This window comes from Cynara cardunculus (assembly GCF_001531365.2).
Source record: "Cynara cardunculus var. scolymus isolate 2C chromosome LG 9, CcrdV1, whole genome shotgun sequence".
Taxonomy (NCBI): domain Eukaryota; kingdom Viridiplantae; phylum Streptophyta; class Magnoliopsida; order Asterales; family Asteraceae; genus Cynara; species Cynara cardunculus.
This window is the reverse complement of record NC_037536.1, coordinates 1,487,814-1,512,567: the sequence shown is the minus strand read 5'-3', so window position 1 is coordinate 1,512,567 and position 24,754 is coordinate 1,487,814. Positions and strand designations below refer to the sequence as shown.

At 38.2% G+C, this 24,754-nt stretch overlaps 1 protein-coding gene across 2 annotated transcripts in view; it reads right to left on the bottom strand.

The window, feature by feature from the left end:
- Positions 1-16,817: 16,817 nt before the first annotated feature.
- The window catches only part of LOC112518731 (dentin sialophosphoprotein-like), a 9,140-nt gene continuing 1,203 nt past the window's right edge, over positions 16,818-24,754 (bottom strand). Inside the window, exons 2-5 of one of the 2 annotated variants that reach the window (XM_025126531.1) lie at positions 23,927-24,236; positions 19,561-19,688; positions 17,294-17,930; positions 16,818-17,137 (exon numbers count right to left, since the gene is read on the bottom strand). In XM_025126531.1, the coding sequence (XP_024982299.1) occupies positions 16,866-17,137; positions 17,294-17,930; positions 19,561-19,688; positions 23,927-24,236 (1,347 nt within the window). In that variant the 3' untranslated portion in view covers positions 16,818-16,865. Of the gene's footprint in view, positions 17,931-19,560; positions 19,689-23,926; positions 24,237-24,754 lie in introns of both variants that reach the window. The other variant, XM_025126530.1, reaches the window with a different exon arrangement.

Below are 24,754 nucleotides of genomic sequence, written 5' to 3'. Positions count from 1 at the left end.
GGGAAACACACAAGAACGTTGTTCCCTCCCAACCAAGCTTGGAGAGCATCTCAACCACTGGAGTTGGTTCACACAGATGTGTGTGGACCTATGTGTACTACTTCGATTGGAAGTAATAGATACACACTCTCTTTTATAGATGATTTTAGTAGAAAAGCATGGGTATACTTCCTCAAAGAAAAATCGTAAGTATTTGAACACTTCAAAAGATTTAAAGTTTTTGTAGAAAAACAAAAGAATATTTTCTTAAAAATATTACGGTCAGATAACGGTGGGGAATTTACTTCCCAAGTTTTTGAAGATTTTTTAAAAGACAATGGTATTAGACATCATAAAACTGTCTGGTATACCCCCAACAGAACGGGGTTACGAAGAGGAAGAACCGAACTATCATGGAGATGGCTCGTAGTATGTTAAAAGGAAAAGGATTGCCTGATAAAGTTTGGGCTGAAGGTGTGGCAACTGCTGTTTATATTCTGAACCGATCACCTACTCAAAGTCTAGAAGATAAAACACCACAATAAGCCTGGAATGGAGTTAAACCAGTAATATCACATTTAAGGGTGTTTGGCAGCATTGCATTTGGACATACACCATTTGAGAAACGTGGAAAACTAGATGATATGTCAGAAAAATGTATCTTTGTGGGTTATAGTGAACATTCTAAAGCACACAGGTTATATAATCCAGAAACAAACAAGATTACTATTTCAAGAGATGTAATATTTGATGAAAAAAAGTTGGAATTGGGATGAAGATAAGTTAGATGGTCAAGCAATATTCAATGATGGAGAAGATATGACAAAGAATACATAAATAGAGCAATTGGATGATCAGGTACATTCTCCATTTAATAGCCCTATTATTTCAACAAGCGTTTCACAAGATTCGCCTACAACATCTTCCTCACAGTCTCCTAATACACCAATAAACATGAGAAGTTTAAGGGATATATACAATCAAACAGATCGTATAGATATCGATGAGATGGTAGATTTTGCTCTTTTTGCAGATGCAGATCCAACTAACTATGAAGAGGCAAGAAAACATGTTCATTGGCAAGAAACAATGAACCAAGAAATCGAGTCATTACAAAAAATGAGACATGGGATCTGGTAGAACTCCCTTCTGGTCACAAACCTATAGGAGTAAAATGGGTTTATAAAACGAAACTCAAAGAAACTGGGGAAATCGATAAATTCAAGGCACGTTTGGTGGTAAAGGGGTATAAACAAAAATTCGGGGTGGATTATAATGAGGTCTTTGCCCCGGTTATATTAGACTAGAAACCATACGGTTGATCATTTCTTTATCAACCCAGAATAAATGGAACATCCATCAAATGGATGTAAAGTCGGCTTTTTTGAATGGATATCATGAAGAAGAGGTATATATTGAACAACCTCAAGGCTACATCAAAAAAGGAGAACATAAAGTGTGCAGATTAAAAAAGGCTCTATACGGCCTTAAACAAGCACCACGTGCTTGGTGTAGTCGTATAGATGGTTACTTCTTGAATCATGGTTTCGAAAATGTCCATATGAGCACACTTTGTTTATCAAAGAAAGTGAGAATGAATTACTATTTGTTTGCCTATATGTGGATGATCTCATCTTTACAGGAAACAGCCCAAGAATGATCTTAGAATTTAAAGACTCTATGAAATTGGAGTTTGAAATGACAGACATGGGAAAGCTTCATTACTTCTTAGGAATTAAAGTAAAACAAGATGAAGATGGCATTTCGATTTCTCAGAAAAAATATGCTACTGAAATCCTAAAAAGATTTCATATGGAAGATGCAATCCCAAGTCCCACCACACCAATGGAAGTCGGTTTGAAGTTATCAAAAGATGCAGAGGAAGAACATGTTGATCCTACAATCTATCGAAGTTTGGTCGGAAGTTTGATGTATCTATCGGCGACACGACTGTTCGATTTTCTTCTACAGAAACCCGATCATAGTTATCGTTATCGACAGCCTTCAGTCGAGAATTTTGATCACACAAAACCATTTCAGAATTGCAAGGAGTGTGCATATGGGTGTGTATATAATGCAGTAAATATCTATTTATATTGTAGAGGATGATAGTTTTACAAAGTACATATACGCACCTATTTATAAGGCATGAATCGACACTTATCAAGGGATGTGATGTTTCACCCTTAACTCGCTATAACTACCATAATAACTGATTTGGACACACTTTAGTTTAATAATATACTAAAATACTAATCTAATTATATCATTAATTCCAACAATCTCCCCCTTAATGATATAATCAGCAAATTCTTGGTGCTTGAGATATGCTCAGTAGATTTTGCTGCTGCATTGATCCCTGCTACAGTTCCTTCAAAGTGATTAGCAAGTCCATTGCTTGATCTACAAAAGTACCCAGTCCTTTGGTATACTTGTTTGGTTTCTCTTCAAGCATGAACCCGTAGTAGGATTGTGGGTGTAGCAAATAATCTTCGAACATCTTCTTAACACCATCGATGATGATGTGTCACATGACACATCATTTAATTTACACATAATACAATTTAAAATAAATAATATGTCTAATTATTTATAAAAATGACAAATGATATTTAATTTCCCCTTAAACATCATGTCATTTATTCTTCCAAACCTGCTTCGATCTTTACAAGATGATGACAAAGTCATCACTTTCCTTGCTGCTATCACCAACATCTTCATTTGAGTAGTACTCCACAATGCTAGGCTCTTCATCTTCACTATCCCGAGCTTGAATTTTATCCGGCCTCCGAGTATCTGCAACGTTCTGATCATCCTGATCCTGACTCCTGGCCTCACCGCCTTCTGAGCCAATATTGCCCGAAAAAGAACCTGTTGGTTTCATCTCCAACGTCTTGTTCGTAAATGCTCGGAATTCTCCCAAATCTCTTTAATCCAAACTCGTAGTGCTCTTGTGGAATCAATAAATATTGATCAAATAATTCCTTAAATGTTTGCCCGTAGCACTCCGGATACCCAAAACTCATAGCCATTTCACTCCATTCGTTTTTCTTAGTAATTTCCTTAGGACCTCCTGATTTCATCACCATTTTGTAGAAATCGAATAAGTGAACGTCTAGTCCTGCAATCTTTGGTGGTAGTGCAAGATCCTCTCCGGTCTTCATCTTTTGAAACCAACCTATTGCCTTCTCGAATATCTTCATGAAATAATCTTTGTTTTTGTAACAGATTCTATCACAATTCACTAACACCATGAATAAGATAAAATCATCAAAAGTTTCAACAATCAGAGGTACCGTTTTTCCTTCAATTTCCAATCCATCTTCGATTTCGTTTGAACCTTGGTTGGTTTCTGTATTGATCCTTGAAGTAGACTCATTCTGATCATCTTCTTGATTCCGTCGACTCATTCTGATCAACTTCTTGATTCCGTCGACTCACACACATGTGAATGATTACACATCCAAAGTCCTTGATCTCGAGTTCAAAACCTTGCAAGATTAGTTGCTTTAGACTTAACACGTTTATATTGATCCCGGGTGCATATGATACATAAGGTATAGAAAACACCGTTCCATCTGATGTCACTTCGATTTCCCCAACACCATGGATTGCGATTTGATCATGATGATCTTCTTTGTTAACAGTGAAACCACTCTTGAAAGTTGTGAACAAGTCGTGGTTTGGTATCATGTGTTTGGAAATCCTTGTGTTCACATACCAAATTGAGTCCCATGTACCCTAGTTTGATCGTTCAAGGAGATAATCTCCATTTATGATCATTCGATCTACATACTTTTGACTGAATGGTTGTAAGCGACTGATGAGTGTGATGCACATGTTCAAATTATAAGGTTCTTCTTTATGCATAGACTGTGAGGCATGAAGACTGGATTGTTTCATAGGGCATTCCCATCCAAAATGGCCTCTTCCAAAGCAACGGTAACATAACGATTTCTTGTTTCTCTTCTTGCCGATTTCTCCACCGAGATTCCAACCGCGAAGTAAACTTGCGAGTTCTATACTTCTCTTTAAATTTTGAAATTTCCTCCTGTGTGTACTTCGTTTGGTAATTCTTCCTTTTCGATTAATTCGTCGGTTTCTTCGATCAAACCTTGTAACTCGATCGTTTCTTGTGTTTGCTGCCAATCGATCAATTTTTCTTGTTATTTGATCGACTCCTTCACTTTCTTCCAGCGATCGGTCAGCCCTTGGGCTCTAATACCATGTTCGATTTTCTTCTGCAGAAACCCGATCATAGTTTATGTTATCGGCAACCTTCACTCGAGAATTTTGATCACACGAAACCATTTCAGAATTTCAAGGAGTGTGCATATGGGTGTGTATATAATGCAGTAAATATCTATATATATTGTAGAAGATAATAGTTTGACAAAGTACATATACACACCTATTTATAGGGCATGAATCGACACTTATCAAGGGATGTGATGGTTCACCCTTAACTCCCTATAACTACCATAATAACTGATTTAGACACACTTTATTTTAATAATATACTAAAAAACTAATCTAATTATATCATTAATTACAACAACGACCAGATATTACGTTCTCTGTAAGTCTTATAAGTCGATTTATGGAAACTCCTAAAAACAGTCATTGGCAAGCAGGAAAAAGAATTTTGCATTACATAAAAGGAACTTCTGATTATAGGATTCGTTATGAGAAGATCTCTATTTTTGAATAGTTGCATTTGGAGGTACTGATTTTGGAGGAAGTGTAGATGACAGCCGAAGCACATCAGGATATGTGTTTAATATGGGAACGGGAGCAATCGAAAAAACAAAAGGAAATTGCTTTATCATCGGTGGAGGCAAAATATATGTGTACTACCTTGGTTGGTTGTCAAGCTATTTGGCTACATGGTATTTTGGATGAACTCAAGCATTTTCAGAAAAGACCCACAATAATCTACTGTGATAACAAGTCTGCAATTGAATTAAGTAAGAATCCGATGTATCATGGAAAAAGTAAACACATTCGTATCAAATATCATTTCATAAGGGAACTCGTGAATTCTGGCAAAGTTGAAGTGAAGTTCTGTAAGACTGCTGAATAGGTTGCTGATATATTCACTAAGCCTCTTAGTAGTGGTGATTTCAAAAAAACTCAAGGCAAAGATTGGAGTCATACAAGTCTAGTCTACGAGGGTGTGTTAAATTAGTATTCTAGACTTATATTTAATGTAAATACTTATGTTATATCTGAAAGGTTGTGTCAGTTAGGAAGGGTCACGATGATTAAGATATAACTGCTCTTAACCATCTCTTTTAGTATGTATGTATATATATATATATATATATATGTGTGTGTGTGTGTGTGTGTAATAAAGTCTGTACATGTGTGTTTTTTGATTAATAAGAAACAAAAGGGTGGAAAGGTTTATGTGTTCACAAACTTGTGTTTGGAATTGTTCAAATCATCTGTGTATATTATATCTTTAATCATCACTGTTTATATTATTTCAGAAACGGTACAAAAAATAATGACGATAGAGATGGGGTGGTGGTAACTTTAGGTCTTTTTACACCATGAAAGCTCTAACTAAAATAATACGATATGTTTCTAGATATTCAATAAAGATTACATATTTGATAAAGCCCACATTTCGATTACTGGAGAAATCTCACTTAACAATTAAGTTACAGTCACACAATTGTCCATGAATTAAAATGTCATGACGTTGTCATATATATCACAAAATTGTGCATTAGTAAAGAAGAGAGAATGAATCTCCTGACCATAGAATCTTTTCCAAACATCTGATGATGTTGGAGGAGGCACATCTGAAGCGCTTCTTCTAAATGTTTCGACGCTCATATATTACACTTTATAGTATACTTACTGCAACAAAATCGAGTTTATAGGATGTCAAAAGTGTTAGATAGAAATTGATACGAAATTGTAAAGACATAAAATTACGATTGTAAAAATCCTCGAGAATCTCATATTCTTTCATCCTAAGATTTTCGAATTCACAACGTAGCGTTTGAGCTCTGATGATTTTCACTTTGTCTTCTCCTCGATAAGTTCTGTGAAGAGTATCCCATGCCTCCTTGGAAATTTTTGATGATGAAATTCTCACAAAAATTGTTTCGTCGACTGCTTGATAAATGATGAAGAGGGATTTATTATCCTTCTTTTTATTGTCCTTTAATTCTATTAATTGTTGGGGTGTTAATCCATTTGTCGTTTCTGGTTCACGTAATCCATCTTTCACTATATTTCACAAATCTTGTGCTTCAAACAGAACACTCATCTGTATACTCCAATGATGATAGTTCTTGCCATTTAACTTGGCAAGCAAGGGCTGAATGAGATTGTTCTTGTTACTTGATGCCATGAGATAATAACCCTCTTGAGGAATTTGATATAAACCTGTTCTGATACCACTATATTGAAACAAATGACAGCGTATGCAAAATTGACAGGAGGAATTTACACTTAAAATTATTTTTATTTTATTATCACGTACAACAACAACACCATCCCTGTTTTACACGACACACACACACACACACACACATATACCCAAAAGAGATGGCAGTTAACAACAATTACTAACCACCCTTTTAAATACCCAACCACTTAAGTCTAGATTATATTCAACAATATTTATCACTCATCGTAAACATAAGCAACTGTCATGTGTCTCTTGATGTTGAAGTTGGTAATGAACAAGTTTTGTCTCACAGTCAAGAACCTAATCCTGCAGAAAATTGGGAGGGCAGAAGAAATCCCTTGGGTTTGGAGGATGAAGTAGTAGTTTTAGAGAAGGATGAAAATATAAACAATGGTTCAATAAGTGTCCATGTGCCTAAAAGAAGAAAAGTGTGCTTCTATCTTTTCTATTATTGTTTTTTGATCTTGTACGTACTATGTTTTTTTTGTAATTGCATACATGTATACCCTTAAACCCACATGCCATATCACTACGTTTGGCAAAGAAGAATCAACCAATATGAGTGAAGCAACGAAGGAATAAGTCTGTTTAAACCTCACTTTCAACTACCGCAATAGACTGGTATCAGCTTCGTATGAGGATCTCAACATCACTATACATTATCTTCCAACCCATAATACAAGTATTTACTTTGCAAATGCCATAGCTCCAGGGTTCTATCAACACAAACTACAGCTGTGTACGAAAGTGAAAGTTCACATGCATGCGCCCGGTTTATCGCAGTTACAGTGACCATTACCAACAATACCTTTTTGCGTGAATCTGGAGTTCACTGTGAGATTCAGTTGTAGATCGCCATGCAAGCTTAAGCAGCAGTTTCTTTTGACTCTCGACATTCAGTTTCCACATTAAAACCGGGGCAAGATTAAAGGAATCTAATGAATCGATGATTCTCATTGATACCTCAAGATAAATATATAGGAGTACAGCCCTAAATGCATTCCTAATTTACAGGATTTACAATCAATATAATCCCTAAATAATTGGTACAATATATATATACGCTAATACATAAATCCTGTAAATTAGGAATGTATTTAGGATTGTACTCCTATATATTTATCTTGAAGTATCAATGAGAATCATCGGTTCATTAGAATCCTTTATGGTATCAGACCCAAAAGGAAACCCTAGCCGGTTCCTGTGATTGCCACGGCCGTCACCTCCGATCATCATCCTCGTTTTCTGTCGATCTTCATCCTCCGTTCCTTAGCCGATCATGTCTGCCACCAATACGACACCGCCACCAAAGGTCGCGGTTCATCCGGTCTACACCGTGACTTACATCCAAAGTAAGGTGCATGTTTTGGATGGAACCAAGGTCACGTATTCCTCATGGGTGAAACTTTTCAAGTTACACGCCCGTGGTTACAAGGTCACGACTCACATCAACGGCACCACACCACCGACAAAGGACTCCGACGCATATGAACAGTGGGCTGAAATCGATGCCATCGTCCTTCAGTAGATCTACGGAACACTCTCTGAAGACATCCTTGTCCGGGTCCTCGAACAGCCTACGACGGATGGGAAAAGATCAAACAGATCTTTCTAAACAACAAAGGATCTCGTGCCGCCGCCCTTGAACATGAGTTCACGAACCTCACTCTGCGATTCGTGCCGTCACTTGACGAGTACTGCCAGCGCCTCAAGGATCTCGCTGAACAACTCCACGATGTTGAGTACCCCGTCACCAATCAACCATTGGTACTCTAACTCGTACGCGGCCTCACGTTAAAATTTGATACCACCGCCGCCTACATAAATCAAACTCTTCCCAATTGGGATACCGCTTGCAGCATGCTCCAACTGGAGCAACATCGTCAATCCGCTCGTGACTCACCAGCACCGGGCACCGGCCTCACCACCTCCGTAAACCATCCGGCAGATACCCCTCACCGAAACTTTTCTCGTGGCCAAGGCGCCAACTCCAATCACAACCAATCCAACAGCCGCAACAAACGGCCCTCCACCGGTCAGTCCAACAGCCGCGGACGACCTAACTCGACCGGACTCCCCAATGGCCCAGCTGCATACTTACCTGCGCCACACCCGTGGTGGACTATGCCTCGGCCACCGTGCCCATGTCCAACCCAGCAAGGCTGGGCTTATCCGTGGTATCTTGGCCCACGGCCCACGTCGTCGCAACAGCAACAACAACAACGCTGAACCCCACAGCAGCGTTCGTACGAGGCCCACTCAATCCAAACTGATTCGCCTCAAGCCCACACGATCGGATCATACAACGCTCTTGACCCTTCCGACATAGGCACAGCCTTTCAAGCATTGACTATGGACCCACCCGACGACTCGCAATAGTACATGGACACTGGCGCATCCTCACACCTTACGGCGGATTTGGGTAAACTCACACACTTTTCTAATCATAGTCACATAAAATCTATTTATGTCGGAAATGGTCATGATATTCCAGTTTTGGGAATGGGAAAAGTCACCCTTTCTTCCCAACCCAAACCTCTACATTCAAGTGATGTTCTTTTCACTCCCAAAATCATCAAAAACCTCGTTTCCGTCCATCAATTTACCACAGCTAACAATGTATCTGTTGAATTTTACCCGCTACAATAGCACCAGTGCGTTCTATCCCTTCACAAGCTCGTCCACACCACACCCTACCTTCGTTGCTGTCTCCTTTTCGGACCTCTGGCATTTTCGCCTCGGGCATCCTGCTAGCACTGTCATCGATCATTTACGTTTTCATTCTCTTATTTCTTGTAATAAAACTTCTAGTAATTATCTTAATTTATGTCACTCTTGCCAAATTTCTAAACACAAACGTTTACCTTTTTACGATTCCACCACCAGCTCGCTTTTACCATTTGATATTATACATTATGATTTGTGGACTTCACCCGTATCCAGCAAAATAGGGTACAAATATTACATGGTCTTAATTGATAACTTCATTCAATATGTTTGGCTATACCCTCTTAAATTTAAATCTGAAAGTTTCACCCACTTTTCTCAGTTCCATTCTTATATTGACACACAATTTCAGAGAAAAATCAAGTCTTTTCAGTGTGACATGGAGGGAGAATTTGACAATCACACTTTCAAACAATTTGCTTCCTCCAACGGATTTCAATTACTTTTCTTTTGCCCCCAAACCTTTCCCCAAAACAGAAAAGCCGAACGAATGATTCGTCGTCTTAACGAAATTGTTCTCACACTCTTAGCTCACGCGTCCCTACCTCCCTCTCTCTGGGTCGATGCACTTCACGCCGCTGGTTACCTCCACAACATCACACCCACCAAAGTTTTCAAAAACCTTACTCCCACAACCGCCCTCTACCATCGAAACCCAACTTACGAACACCTCTGCACTTTCGGTTGTGCGTGCTACCCCAATCTCTCCGCCACCTGCAATCACAAACTCGACCATCGCTCTGTCCGATGCGTATTCCTTGGTTACCCCACCAACTATCGAGGATACCGATGCCTTGACCCCACCACTGGCCAAATTCATCTCTCTCGCCACTTCACCTTTGACGAAACCGTTTTTCCTTTCTCACACACCCCTCCTAATTCGAACGACTACCACTTCCTTCAAAGCGACTCCACCTTCCCTCCTCAATTCACCATTTTTCTAACAATGACCCTACGCAATCTGCACCATCCTCCACTCCCTCGTCCTCTCCTCCACCTACCGCACCATACCCGACTTCTCCTCCCCTCCCGACCCCGCCACCTTCCGTCTCCACGTCCCCACATCCCGTGACAAACGCACCCCCACCCCCCACCTCATCACACCCCATGGAAACTCGATCCCGCCATGGTATAGTCAAACCCGTGTCTCGCCTAAACTTACACACATCCACCACTCCATCTATCTTTCACATTCCAAAAAACCCACACTTAGCCCTCCTTGACCCTAACTGTAAAAAGGCCATGACTGATGAAACTAGTGCTTTACATGACAATGAAACATGGGAACTTGTACCCCGCCCCCTAATGCTTATATTATTCGGTGCATGTGGCTATTTCGTCACAAATTTCATGCAGATGGCTCGTTACAAAGATATAAAGTTCGTCTTGTAGTGAATGGTAAGTCTCAACAGGTGGGTATTGACTGCCATGAAACTTTCAACCCCGTTGTTAAACCCACCACAATCTGCACTGTTCTCACACTTGCGGTTTCACAGTCTTGGCCAATCCATCAACTTTATCTCAAGAACGCCTTTTTACACGAGGATCTACTCAAAAAATCGTTTATATGCATCAACCGCCAGCGTTCGTTGACCGCACTCACCCAGACTTTGTTTGTCAATTATGAAAATCTTTATACGGGCTAAAACAGGCACCCCGTGCCTGGTACCATCGGTTCGCCTCCTACATCACCTCCCACGGCTTCAAAAGTACCACCACCGACACCTCTCTCTTTGTCTATCAACAAGGTAAAGACACAACTTACCTACTACTCTACGTCGATGACATAATCCTAACCGCCTCCAACGACAAATTTCTACGCAACGTCATCGACACCTTTTCACGTGAATTCGCAATGACGGATTTAGGTCCGTTACATCATTTTCTCGACATCAAGGTTACCCGGACCTCTCGCGGCCTCTTTCTCTCTCAAGAACAATATGCGAAAAACATACTTGAGCGCGCGAACATGTCTAACTACAAACCCGCATCCACATCGACCGACACGTCATCCAAACTTAGCATGAATACCGGTCAGCCAATTTCTGACGGCACGCTCTATCGCAGTCTAGCCGGGGCTCTCCAATACCTCACTTTTACAAGACCCGACATTACCTATGTCGTCCAACAAGTGTGCTTATTCATGCACGCCGCACGGGAACCCCACTTCGCCTTTCTTAAACGCATTCTTCGTTATCTCAAAGGTACTTTACATCAGGGCTGACACCTATCGACATCTGCAAACATTCGCCTCACTACTATTCTGACGCTGACTGGGGGGGTGTCCCGATTACCGCCGCTCAACATCTGGATACTGTGTATTTTATGGAGATAACCTCGTTTGCTGGTCATCAAAGCGTCAGCCCACGGTATCCTGATCAAGCGCCCAAGCCGAATACAGGGGAGTGGCAAACGCCACCACCGAAACTAGCTGGATCCAAAACCTTCTTCTCGAACTTCACGTACCGGTCAAGCAGGCAACGATCATTTACTGTGACAATATTTCAGCCGTATATCTCTTCAACAACCCGGTCCAACACCAACACACCAAACATGTTGAAATCGACATACATTTTGTTCGAGAACTTGTTCAAATCGGCAAAATCCGCATCCTCCATGTACCCACAAATCATCAATACGCGAACATCTTCACCAAAGGTCTTCCAAAGTTGCTGTTTCAACGCTTTAAGACCAGTTTGAGCGTTCGACATCCTCCCGCTCAAACTGCGGGGGAATATTAGCATATATATATTGTACCAATTATTTAGGGATTAGATTAATTGTAAATCCTGTAAATTAGGAATGTATTTAGGGCTGTACTCCTATATATTTATCTTGAGGTATCAATGAGAATCATCGATTCATTAGAATCCTTTAAAGATTTGCACATCAGTATCATTATGTTGATAAGTAAATAGTACGTCTTGTTAGTTACGACCTTTCTGGTGTCTTCATCTTGTTCTTGCACCGTAAGTAGAGATGCATCAAGCCCAAGGATTATTCGGTAAGCAAAGAAAAACGGGCTTGCTAGGCCTGGTTTTGAGTTTGGACTTTCTTTGTGGATTTCTAACTGTAAGAGGTTTTCATATAATGGGATGTTTAATTCGACATAAGCTAGGAATGTTGTTACTTCCCCACAACCATGTCAAAAACTTGATAGGAACCAGTTTACACCCCCTAAATTTAACTACTATGACTTCTATTAATTGGAATGTCTATTAAGATGATTTGGTTGAATAATTAATTATCCAATTAAAAAAATAACAAACTTAAGGAACTTCATAAAATAAAGTTTGAAAACTTTATCAAGAAAAAAACAGTTATGAGTTGGAATCATAATGGTTGTCGCATAGAACACTTCCTTTGCAATAATGATCAAATTAAATAATTACATATCTCTCGAATTATAAAAGGTTTATCCCTTGAAAATAGAGTTTTTATCTCTCAGTGTCAACATAGGATTTCATTTAGGCCAAGATTGTTTAAAAATACTAAGGTTTAATACATGTATCTCTATCCAAGTTCTCATCTTAGGCATATGAATCATGAAACTAATCATAAATTATTTTTTCGAAAACTAATTTATGACAAATAAATTAACAATTGACAAATAAATCAACAATTGACAAATAAATCAAGTGATAGTTAATCAAACTGACAAAGACATTAAACACAAATCTAGATGCTTCATTAATATATTAAAAAAAACCCCAATAAATATCGCAACTTTAAGTATTTTTATGCTTAGAAACCAAAAATCATTCAACCCCCAACATCCAAAGATTAGTTCATGTTGGAATAGTAGAAAACAAAGCAAAAAAGAGAAGAAATAATATGTTTAGACATGGCTTCTCAATCAAAATCTATAACAATGTAAAAATTCCATTTTTTTCTATGAATTCACACTAGCATTCAATGGATATAGATTCAGATCTTCAATCCCGATGATATAGTTTTCGTCTTTCATGGCTCCATAACCATCCAATATCGCCCAAGAACTGTGTTTTTCATAAAGAAATACTGAATGCCTAAAAACCTTAGCTGGAAACAGGGGCTTACACTACTTCCCATGTTACTTAGGTCGCATGGAAAGTCACTATACGATCTCAAACAAGCCCCAAAAGAATGGTACGAGGAGCTTTGGTGATTTCTACATGATTCAGTGTTGAAGAATATAATCCCATATTCCTCCTTGTTCACTCTTTATTTACATGGTTCAGTAACTTATTTGTTGGTCTATGTGGATGACATTATCTTATTCTTAATCCCATGGAAGTACATTTTGGATATCTTACGCAAAGCAAAAAGTTACCAACCCTCTTACAACTCATCATCCATTATGGTTGAAAAGCAAGCCACTTCAAGACTCTACAAACTATCGTACTCTAATTGGCAATCTCTAGTATCACAGACTTACTCGCTTTGATGTTGCCTTCTCGATCAACAAACTTGTTCAATATATGCAAAGTTCAATTGAGGATCACTTGTAGAATTAAAAAGGATTCTTCGTTACACCATCATCTATGGTAGAGATGGCCAAAAATCGGTCCCGGGCCGGTCCGGTCCCAATCGGTCCTAACATTTCTCATAACCGGCCATAACCAGTCCCGATGTAACCGGTCCCAGTCCCGGTCGAAAATGATAAGACCGGTTAAGATACTTCATAACCGGTTATGGGCCGCCGGTCCCGGTCCCAACCGGTCCTTGCATTAAAAAATAAGATTTTTTTTTTATTTTTTTAATACATTATAAAATTTACAATTGGGTCACTCAAATACATTTTAAAAATACATTTTAATATAATTAAAATTACGTTTTCTTATAAAAATACATTATAAAATTATTTAAAAATACATTTATTTATAAAATTATTTGAATTTTCGGGTCGGGCCGGACCGGGCCATAGTCGGTCCCATAACCGGTCCCGGTCCCACGAAACTACCAAAAACCTCAACCGGTCCCTGTTTTCGGTCCCATAACCAGTCCTTACCGGTCCCGGTCCCGGGCCGGTCCTTTGTCAATCCCGGTCCCGGTCCCGGGACGGGCCGGGCCGATTTGGCCATCTCTAATCTATGGGGCTAACTGTTCACCAAAAATTTTCCATCTACATTACATGCCTTTTTCTGATGCAGATTGGCACGAGATAAAGATGGTTACATATCCACCTTTGCCTACGTTGTGTATCTGGGTAAAGATTCTCACCGGAACCCAACTCTTGATGTATAACGATAACTATATTTCTTGATCTGTCATCGTCTAACATTATCAGAAAATCGACATCATCAAGGACGGTTACCAACAGACTTGTCCATCGGGAATTTCTAAGGGATCACCGAGTCTTCTTCGACAATTCTTAAACCCAAAAAATAGAGTTGGATTATTAACAGATAAACGACAAGGCTTAGACCGTCGCTGACTAGCAACAAAATAACAACGAATATCAATTTCCATAAAAATACCGTCGATCATTTGCCGTTGTTATTTAAAGTAATATATTTTTCCTTTTATTTTTTGATAAACACTCGGTAATAATAAGTTGGTAATAGGAAATAATCACCAACAAGATTATAACTGAAAGTGTTTTTTTATAAAATTTATTTTTTTCTGGCAAACTTTAAGTAATCTCGTCGATGATCTGATAAGATCACCAACGACATTGTATTTCAAAGTTTTTTACTTAATTTGAATTTTTCCTCGGTGGCGGTACTAGATTACCTACGGATCACCGACCACATTATATTTAAAACATTTATTTTAATTTTTCTAGTAAATCATCGATAATTAGTTGGTGATTTAATAGATCATCGACAGCACTTGTGTTATTTTTATTTTGCACCTTCTAAACGGGTAGTAATAGGTTCTAACTAACGTTAATGAGACATAATGTTTGTATTTATCAGTTAATAGTAAAAATAGATCTCTATCATTAGATCAATCATAATTGAAGAGCAACAGTAATAAGATGCACTGAATCAATTCCCGTATCAAGCACAATTCATTGGGTGGTGGTGAAATTAAAAGTGATCAAGGGTCTAGATCCGTTCTTACAATTCCTACCTTAACTCCTATTCTCACATGATTCTTCATCTTTATACATATGTATAATGATGTTATATAGTTTATAGTATGAATATCTTTGGAATTAATTATGTATACATATGATATATAAGTCGTCCATCATCTCCTCTTTTCCAAGCATATTATTTTTTATAGTTCACTTATTTTTCTTAAAACTGTTTTAATTTCATTATTGATTTGTCTTATATACTCTAAATTCTAGGTTTGTTTTACGGAAACAAAATTGGAAACCTAAAAACAAAAGAGATTAAAGGACAATAAAAATGCTGGAACACGGTCAAATCCTAAAGAAATAGAAAATTTTACGAAATCAAGGTCAAATCGCTTTGACTTCCCCCACCCCACACCCCCCGGCATCAACCGTGATTTTTACTACCATTTGATCTACCTTAAATGTGCATCCGTTTAGAAAAATTCTTGGGTCTCCACTGAAGTATGTAATGTGTCTAAGTACCATTTTAGATCCAATATAATCTATTAAAGACCAATAAGTCTCGTTAAGGTCCATAATGACCCACATAGACCCATGATGGTCCTTTATAACCCGATTAGGCTTAATATTATTCATTAAGGCACCAATAATATCCATACTGGTACTGTTTAGACCCACTATAATCCATTGAGGGCCAATAATACTTATGATGACCCACTTATGTGCTTGTAAATTAATATATTTTGATTTTCATGAGAATGCCGTCGGTAAAGATGATGACTTTCTCGAGATCACTGTCGGTAAAGGGCTTTTGGCCTAGCGGTATGTGAGTCATTGGCCTTCTAGGAGGTCAAGGGTTCAAACCTCACCAAAAGTGAGGAGAGTGTGTGAGTTTATTTATTCTATTTGCCGTATATAAATATTATATACTTCAAAAAAAAAAAAACAAATTATGTGAACGAAAACAAAGAAGATGTGTGTTTGTTAACAGTTGACGTAAAGATTTCAATCAATAATACAAAACCATATTGAAATTTTTTGCATCAGCAAACACATTGCACGGTTGTTAGACATGATAATACTCTTTTATCATACAACACGTTAATGAGTAGTGGTGTAAACGAGTTAAGCTTCTAACAAGCTACTCGAGCTCAAGCTTGTAATTCTCTAGCTCAAGTCATAAAATAAAACTCGTTTAACTTAATGAATCCAGTTCCATAACACCAATTTTTAACTCGACTCGTTCAAAAACCTGATAAAAGATTTCGAGTTAAGTTGAGCCATTCGAACACACCTTTTCGAGCCAAACATGCTCGTATGTTCATAAATCATACAATAAAATATAAAAACTATCAACCTGGAGCCAATAAACGAGTTAATGGATCACGAGTTCGAGCTCGTAAACGAGAATTGAGCCCGAGCCCAACAGTAAAAAAGTTATTCGAGCTCGAACCGAAATTGTTTATCCAACGTAAAAAAACAAAACAAGAATGAAGCAGAAATTAAAAGGAGGCAAGCATCCAAATAGAAACTGCACCATTATTATTCCTTAATGGGAGGCATATTTTGGTATGAAGAATTTGTATGACAAAAAAACTGACATTTCAACTTACAACCAACAAAATATTCAGAATGAACACCACATAAACAAGTAATAATGAATCAAAAACAAAACTTCTATCATACACCATCTTTTTCTATCTATCCTTATTTTTCTGCAATCTAATTCTCCCAATCTGCATCCCAACCGTCTTTTTTCGTAGCTCGTGACATAAGTCCGTTAGACGAGATCATTCTAGCACCCGGTGATCGTATGGCTTTATCTTCATCCCAATCGTCATCATCCCAATCTTGATCCCAACCCTCGGCTGTTTCCACATCGATGGCATTTGAGGATTCTGGGAGTCCCATCTCGAGCTCCTGGTATGGAACTCCGCCATTGGTTCTCCGCTTCCTGAAGCTGCACATGGCCCACGACCCTCCGATAACTAGAGCTACAAGAAAAGTGAAGTAGGCTCCGTAGATAGGTGTCACTTGCTTTGAATAGAAGGATAACTGGTCGAGAAGGTTGTTTTGAGATATAGGAGTTTCCACGCCGATACTCTTGGGAGGGGGATCCACACTTTCGGTCTTGGGAGGAGGGACCTTACCTTTCAACTTGGCAGCATCTTCTTCATCCTTGACCTTGGCAGCATCGTCCACATCCTTGACCTTGGCGGCATCGTCCACGTCCTTGGCCTTGCCGGCATCGTCCACGTCCTTGGCCTTGCCGGCATCGTCCACGTCCTTTGCCGTGGCACCATTGTCGTTGTCCTTGGCCTTAGTGGCATCATCGGCGTCCTTGGACTTCGCGGCATCGTTTTTGTTCTTGGCCTTGCCATTTGCTTCATTGTCATCATCCTTGGCCTTGCCCTTGGCTGCATCATCATCGTCCTTGGCCTTGGTCTTGGCAGCATCGTCAGCATCCTTGGTCTTGGCGGCATCGTCGGCATCCTTGTCCTTGGCAGGGCTGTCGACAGTTTTGGGCTTTCCTATATCTTCGGCTTCTTTGGATTTTGCAAGATCGACATCTTTGAGTTTTGCAGGACTGTCTTTATCTTTGGGCTTCACAGGACTGTCCGCAGGATTTTCGACGTCTTTTGGCTTTGAAGTATTGTCACCATTTTCAATTTTTGAAGCATCGTCGACGGCCAGAGTCTTAGGTCCATCAATCCGAAGTTCACAATCCCCATTTCCAGCATTTAAAATAACTTTGGTGCTTTTGTCTCCAGAGAATGTAATATTAACCTACAATATACAAAAGCACCAAACATAATGATCAGGTCGAAAATAGACCATCAAGCATCCAAACTCATTTCCAATAATAATTCATAAATTACGAGTACAAAAAGGTTTTACAATTAATCAATTTGAGTAATTTATTTAGCACAGAGAAAAGTGATACCTATGAAAGTTCGTACTGAAACAGGGTTGACAAAAGACAATGTGCTAAAGTTAAAGTCCCTATGAATGCCACAATAATTCCCCACAGTGTAACCCTAGAGTATGTTGAAGAGGATGCTGTCATCAAACTTATTGTCCATATTATAACAATTTTAAGAGGGAAATTTATATAACATCCATCCTAAAATAATTGCTATATTTAACTAAACACTTTGTATCAAAGTCCTTGAATACTAGTGAAATATCTTAAAAGAGAAAAATGCATCAGAATGCAACAAAGTTGGGTTCAGTTCCTATTTAGTGTACAACAACGATTTTATTTTGTACCCATTTGACCCATCTTGCCTATTTACAAGAGGTCTATGAAATGTTTACAAAAAGGGCTACGACAAAGTGTACAATAAACTTGACATCCATGTCATCAAATGTTATAAGATCACCAAGTTATGGGTCAAAAAGAGTAAAAATAGAAAACTATGAAACTTTGTTACATAAAAAGAAAATTTTGAAAAATGTTTACATTAAATAGGAACTAAAGCAAACTTTGTTGTATTTTTGATGCATTTTGCTCATACCTAAAATGCACCTCAATAATGACAAAACAGAGGGATCTTTTAGATGGCAAGAATGAAAGCAATGATGTCAGGAAAGTAGTGTTAGCATTGATAATCACATCCTCACAATAATGATTGCAGGAAACTTTAAACTAAGAATACAGAACTTATGTTTATGAACAAGTTTCCTATACTGCTGGTCATTGTTAGGATTCTTATTATATCATGTAGTTAGTTTGTAATTTGAATGAAAAAAAGCTCACACAGAAAATGGATGACAGGAAAAGTTACTAACGTTCTAATTCCAATTGTAAACTATTTTCCTACAATCTAAAATAAGCTCCACATAAAGAGCTAGATGAGATGACCATGGTGTTTGTCACCATTGATGTTCGAAAATCATGAAGGGGTATGTGATGGGAATATCTCCTAAGTCCATAATGTTTGCCCTTTTAAAAAGAAGGGCATTAATCCAATATGTATCGTTTGTTGAAGTATGGTCTCTTATAAACAATTGAGTTTTTGAGAGTTATCCCACATGACATAGGTGGGAAAGTGAAAACAAGGGGGGTATATATAAAAATCTTGACTAAGCCCTTTGCACGATCCTGTTGTATTCTCACACACGATTGTGAGGTGGTCTGCAAAATGTTTCTGTTCTATGTAATTACAGGACATGAATTTGTTGATTTTCCCAAAACCATTCTGTTTGCCAGAAATGGTGGACACAATCATGTTGCCCTTAAGGGTTGGACATGATCGTGCCACGATTGCCCGTAAACTCGTATGTTTAAACAATAACCATGTCCTGATGGCTTTAAATATCTTCAAAATTTTAGCCTTCCTTTGCAAACATCATACATTAATGCTCAGATGAATCAAAAGCGAAATTTTTAAGGCAGCTGTAACTAAAATCAAACCTTTTCAGTCCCATGACCGGGTATATCAAAAGCTGGCAAATATTTGTTCACAGATGTCCCCAAAGTGACATTCACTTTCAAGGGTTTATCTCGTTCATTTCGCACAAGAAGTGTCAGCTTGTTGGTACCTGCACGAAGGAGATGGTTAAGCATGTGTGGATTGAAATAAGCAAGATCAAAGAGCTAAGGAGCAAAAAGAAGGGAAAAAAAAGGTAAATTCCACTGAGAAGTAGAACTATTATAGTTAGAGTGTAACTAGAAATGAATGTAAAATATAAGCAGTGGTGCATGTATGCTTCGCATAAAGCAGCCTTTCAGGATGCCATCGTCTTTTCATCATCAAATATTAATAGTGGTGGTAATAGTCTTGTGGATAACATAGTAGAACCTTGAAGCTTGATGTATCTAGCTTCTTCAGAGGGTTGAACCCTCCAAAAAAAGCAGGAGGCCACCCTCATGGAATCAAATGGTCAAGCAAGGAATAAATGTAAGAGACAAACCAATAAAATAAGATGTGTTTCCTTTAGGTCTTCTCGTTTTCTTTTAGGTTAACTTAGCTAAAAGGTATAAAGTTTTTATGATAAGGCCGCACAGAACTTGGGAGTGATAAGTCTTTAATGTTGTACACTAGTTGGTAGGAAGCATTTAAGCAAGTAAGTTGCTACCATGAAAGGATGTTTGTCACGAGGCCTGCCCTAAAAACAAAAATGAGAGAATATATGCATAACAATATATATGTGTGTGTGCGTGTACATGTACATCTATACTAGTTGTGTACCCTGCGATGAAACGAAATGTAAAATTTTATCACAAAACCGAAATGCAATTCCTTGTTAAAAAAGAAAATCCAAAATTTATATTTAAACAAAATAAAAATTACAATCATATGTGATCATACACATCTTTACATAAATAGGTAAATATTCTAAATTCTTTTGATTTTTTTAATCTTTTAGGAAACACGAGCTAGAGAATCCACTATGTGAAAAATTATTACAATCACACAAACTAATTTCTCAAGATCCCCCCCCCCCCCCCAAAAAAAAAATTACACCAACACTCTCCAAAGATTTAACTCACATTTCTAAACTCTATAGCAAGATAATAAGAAAGAAAGGATTCTAATACTTAAAGTGCACTTCATTGGAGCGATTTGAAACCAGAGTCATGGACTCCTTTTATAAGCATAGAGCCTACTCCACCTATTTTTTCCATAAATTCTCAACAAAATATTACTCTTATAGTCTTAATGCATTAGTGATTTGTACTTGAGGCTTCATAAATGTTGTACTCTAGAAATTTATGAGTTTTAGCTAAATGCTTTATAAGAGAGTGTATATATGTGTGTGCGCGGGCATGAGTGCATATATATAGAATCACATACATGCACATATGCATAAATAAAACCAAAGAAAACCGACCTAGAAAACCCACGCAAAGGTAGGGTCGGGGTAAGATGTAGGCGGACCTTACCTCTACCCCTTGGTAGAGAAGTTGTTTCCGTACATGTATATATGTTATATGCATATATACCCATACATATATATATATATACACACATATAGATAGATATATTGATATACACATGTAATATGTACTTGTATACATATCTACATATATAGATATGTAAATTTATGTATGTGATATGGATGTCTACCAATGAAACCAAATAAACTCGGTATATCCCACCCGAAGGAAGGCGGGGTTTGAGGAAGGTATGATTTACACTGACCTGACCTCCCATGAAGACCTTCGCCTTGTGCATAGTGTGCCAAAAAAAAGATTAAGGTTTTTTAAAGTTTTGCAAACAAAGATCATAAGAATAACATTTGAAAAAGAACTTGCAAGCAATAAGATTTGAAAAACGAGTTAAACTAGGACTATGCACCCCTAGTATAACCTAGGATTTAAGTCGGATAACCAACCTTATCCTCTACCTCTCCAGATCCCCTCCTCCCGTCTAGTCTAGTTATACACATAGTCGTTAAAAGCGCGCCTAGGCTCTAGGGCTCATAAGGCTCAAGGTCTTGGGCTTTTTTAAAGTAAGGTTAGGCATATTCACGAGGCTCCCTAAGGCCTTGCGCCTTTGTTGAGGCGCCTTGTAGCCCTAGGCGAGCCTCATAAAGAGTTATTAGATACCAAGTCAAACCACAATATTAAATAAGTTTTCTCATCTTATTATCTCCTAGACTTCTTAAAAGAAGAGTTATTAAATAGATGATATTAGTCAAAGCCTAAGAATACCCAATTCTTAGAACTTCATGCCTCTTTCTCTATAAATACCCAAACTTTAAAACTTCTCCCTCATGGCTAACGCATTAAACTCTTCTCCCTTCTGCTTCTATCGATGTACAGTTGGTTGTTGCACTGGAGTACTTGCTACATATTTGAGTTGTGTATAACTGTGAATGTGTGTGTGTGTGTGTGTATATATATATATATATATACTTTTTTATAAGATGCATCTCACTTTCCTAAGGCCCAAGCATGCGCCTCTCCCCTAGGCCCCTTTGCGACTAAGTGCGCCTTGAGCCTTTAACAACTTTGGTTATACAAACCTAACCCCTAATCTGCTACACTAATCTTGTGTCTCCAAGAAATCCTATCAGAGGTCATGTCTTCGGAAATGCCTAAAGCCGCCATGTCTAACCTAAGTTGTTCATGCCAAGTCCTCCTCGGCCTACCCCTCCTCCTCGCTCCCTCACCGAAGCGGCCATGTGTCTCCTACAAACATTGCCAAACCACTGAAATCTTCCTTCTCTCAACTTATCTGTGATGTGGGTAACCCCCAACACCATGTAGTAGACCTTGTTTGGATATAGATGGGTATATGTACATGTATATAAGGTTATATGTAATTGTACATTTATGTGTTTATTGTCTCTATAAAATCAAAATCAAACTGAAAAGTTGATGGTATAATCCTCTTCTCTCACATCCATATACATAAACTAATAAGGTATAACGATAGTTGGGTTTCTTCCAAATTATCCCTCCTCTCTCTCTCTCTCTAGTGCAGATGCCACTGTCTGATTTTTTTACACTAATATTCCTTAATCACCAAGCTTACAGAGCTACAAACAAATGAGAAGGCACTGTTGAACATCCACTTGTTCTCTATCACAAACACGTGAATAAAGAGTGGGAAAAAAGAGAGAGAGAGAGAGAGAGAGCTACTTGCAATCCCGTGTCCATTTGTGCGGTAACCCGCACAAATATATTGTATTATCTCAAGCTCACCATAGAACATCAAATGTCACATGCAGTGAGGATGCTATTTACAGAGTAAATATTTTATTATTCCTGCTACAACACTGTTTGGCATGATCTTATAAAGAAGGTAAGGGATGATCGAAATTTCACTAAGAAAAAACAGAGTAGCACCTTGTTTCCATCCATTTTGTTACCTCAGAAAAACAAACAATATTCTCACCAGGGCCATCCATAGGGTGTTTGATCATATCCATGCAGTTGGGCATGTTTGGCGTTCATACACAAGCTAAAATGCATCAACCTGATAGATGTTTAAAACTTTGGCTCGACATTTATTTGGTGAAACATCTTTACTATCCGTAGTCAGATCAGGAAGTCTTTGCTTTGACAGATAAACTTATTTCCTAGAGAGCATTATTGTAGGCATATATACAGGCAATAGGCAATACTCATTATGATTTTTAGTAATAAAGTATAAACAAGGGTCTGTTCATTTACACCGCTGCTATTTTTCACTTGTCGTTTCTGAAACCTTTTGTAAAGAGTAAGGTGCTTGCTACAACTATTTTACGTTACAAAGACACCTATACTCGCATACTTAATGAAAATAGAACTTTTTTCTGCTAAATTCTGTCGTCAGAATATGCATTTTCAAATCTAAAATCCATGAATGCTGATGCTAGCAATGTCAGGCTTTGAGTTTTAGTTGAGCATCAAGAATAAAATCCTTTACATAAAATCAACTCAAGTAAGCATCAACAAGACAATCAGTTCATCTAACAATTAGGGACGTGTGTGGGCGTTTCCATGAACCATGCATTCTAAATCAGATGTCTCAAACATATCTACATTGAGCCTAGTCTTGTAAACTCATAGAAATTATGAAAAGAAAGGCATTCCTACCATTTCCCTCAGAACTAGTTCATGGTTCCACTGATTGATATTATATCAACAGGTAATGTTCTAGATATGGCAAGGTTCAATACTTCGTTTAAATTAGCATAAAGAAATGAGATCTCCAGTTGACTATGTTCATGCTGAACCTAATGGCTACTAAAGCATACAACAAAAACATATGTTGAAAGCTAGCAGCTAGCTGAACCGATTCACAGTACTGAGCTCAAACAAATGGAATGAGGAGAGACAATTTTACCATTTTCAATATCTTGAATACATGCGATCATGGTTTTTTCCTGGTCACTGCAAAACGGATTCCCCTTGCAATATTTGCTGGCAAATGTTTTCAACTGCGTTTGGTTTTCCACTTTCTCTTTCCCATCATGACTCTTCCCCTTATCTTGTGTCTTATCGCTAGAATTTTCAGAACTTGCCTTGGTGTTAGCATCATTCATGCCCTTAGATTCATCATCTGAGGAATTTGTCGTTGGAGCATCCTTTGGCTTCGTAACAGGAGAGGGGTTTTGTTTCTTCTCATCAGGTGGCGGAGAAGACAATGGAGTATCCTGATAAACCAAGAACAGATTTAATAAGGAGCCTCCTTAATGCACTATAAGGTCGCACGATGCTCTTTACACATATCCTTTTTGACAACAACAGCGGAGAAACAATACATGTGTGCATCACATAATGTCAGTTTGACCAAAGTAATACAACTTGATAACATGAATTACTTTAGGTAATACTCTGTTTTACATAAACAATCCCATCCACTTTGATCTTTCGTAAGCTGTTAGTCTGTAAGTGGTTCTCAAAGACCTTAGTGGTTAATGGTCAATAAAGTTGACTTTGACTAAGAGAGGTAAGCAATCGCATTCGCATGCAGTCAATTAGTTCTTACTAATAATCATCTCTCACTTACTAGGCCTTCTGTGGGGTTTCAACAAGGAAAGCAGGCTTGATAGGCCGAAGTCTTCATTGGTTATCACCCTGAGTACACCATTGAAGATCTCAAAAAGATGAACTCTCAACAAATTTGCATTTACAGATCCCATCTTTCACAGAATAGATCCCCCCCCCCCCC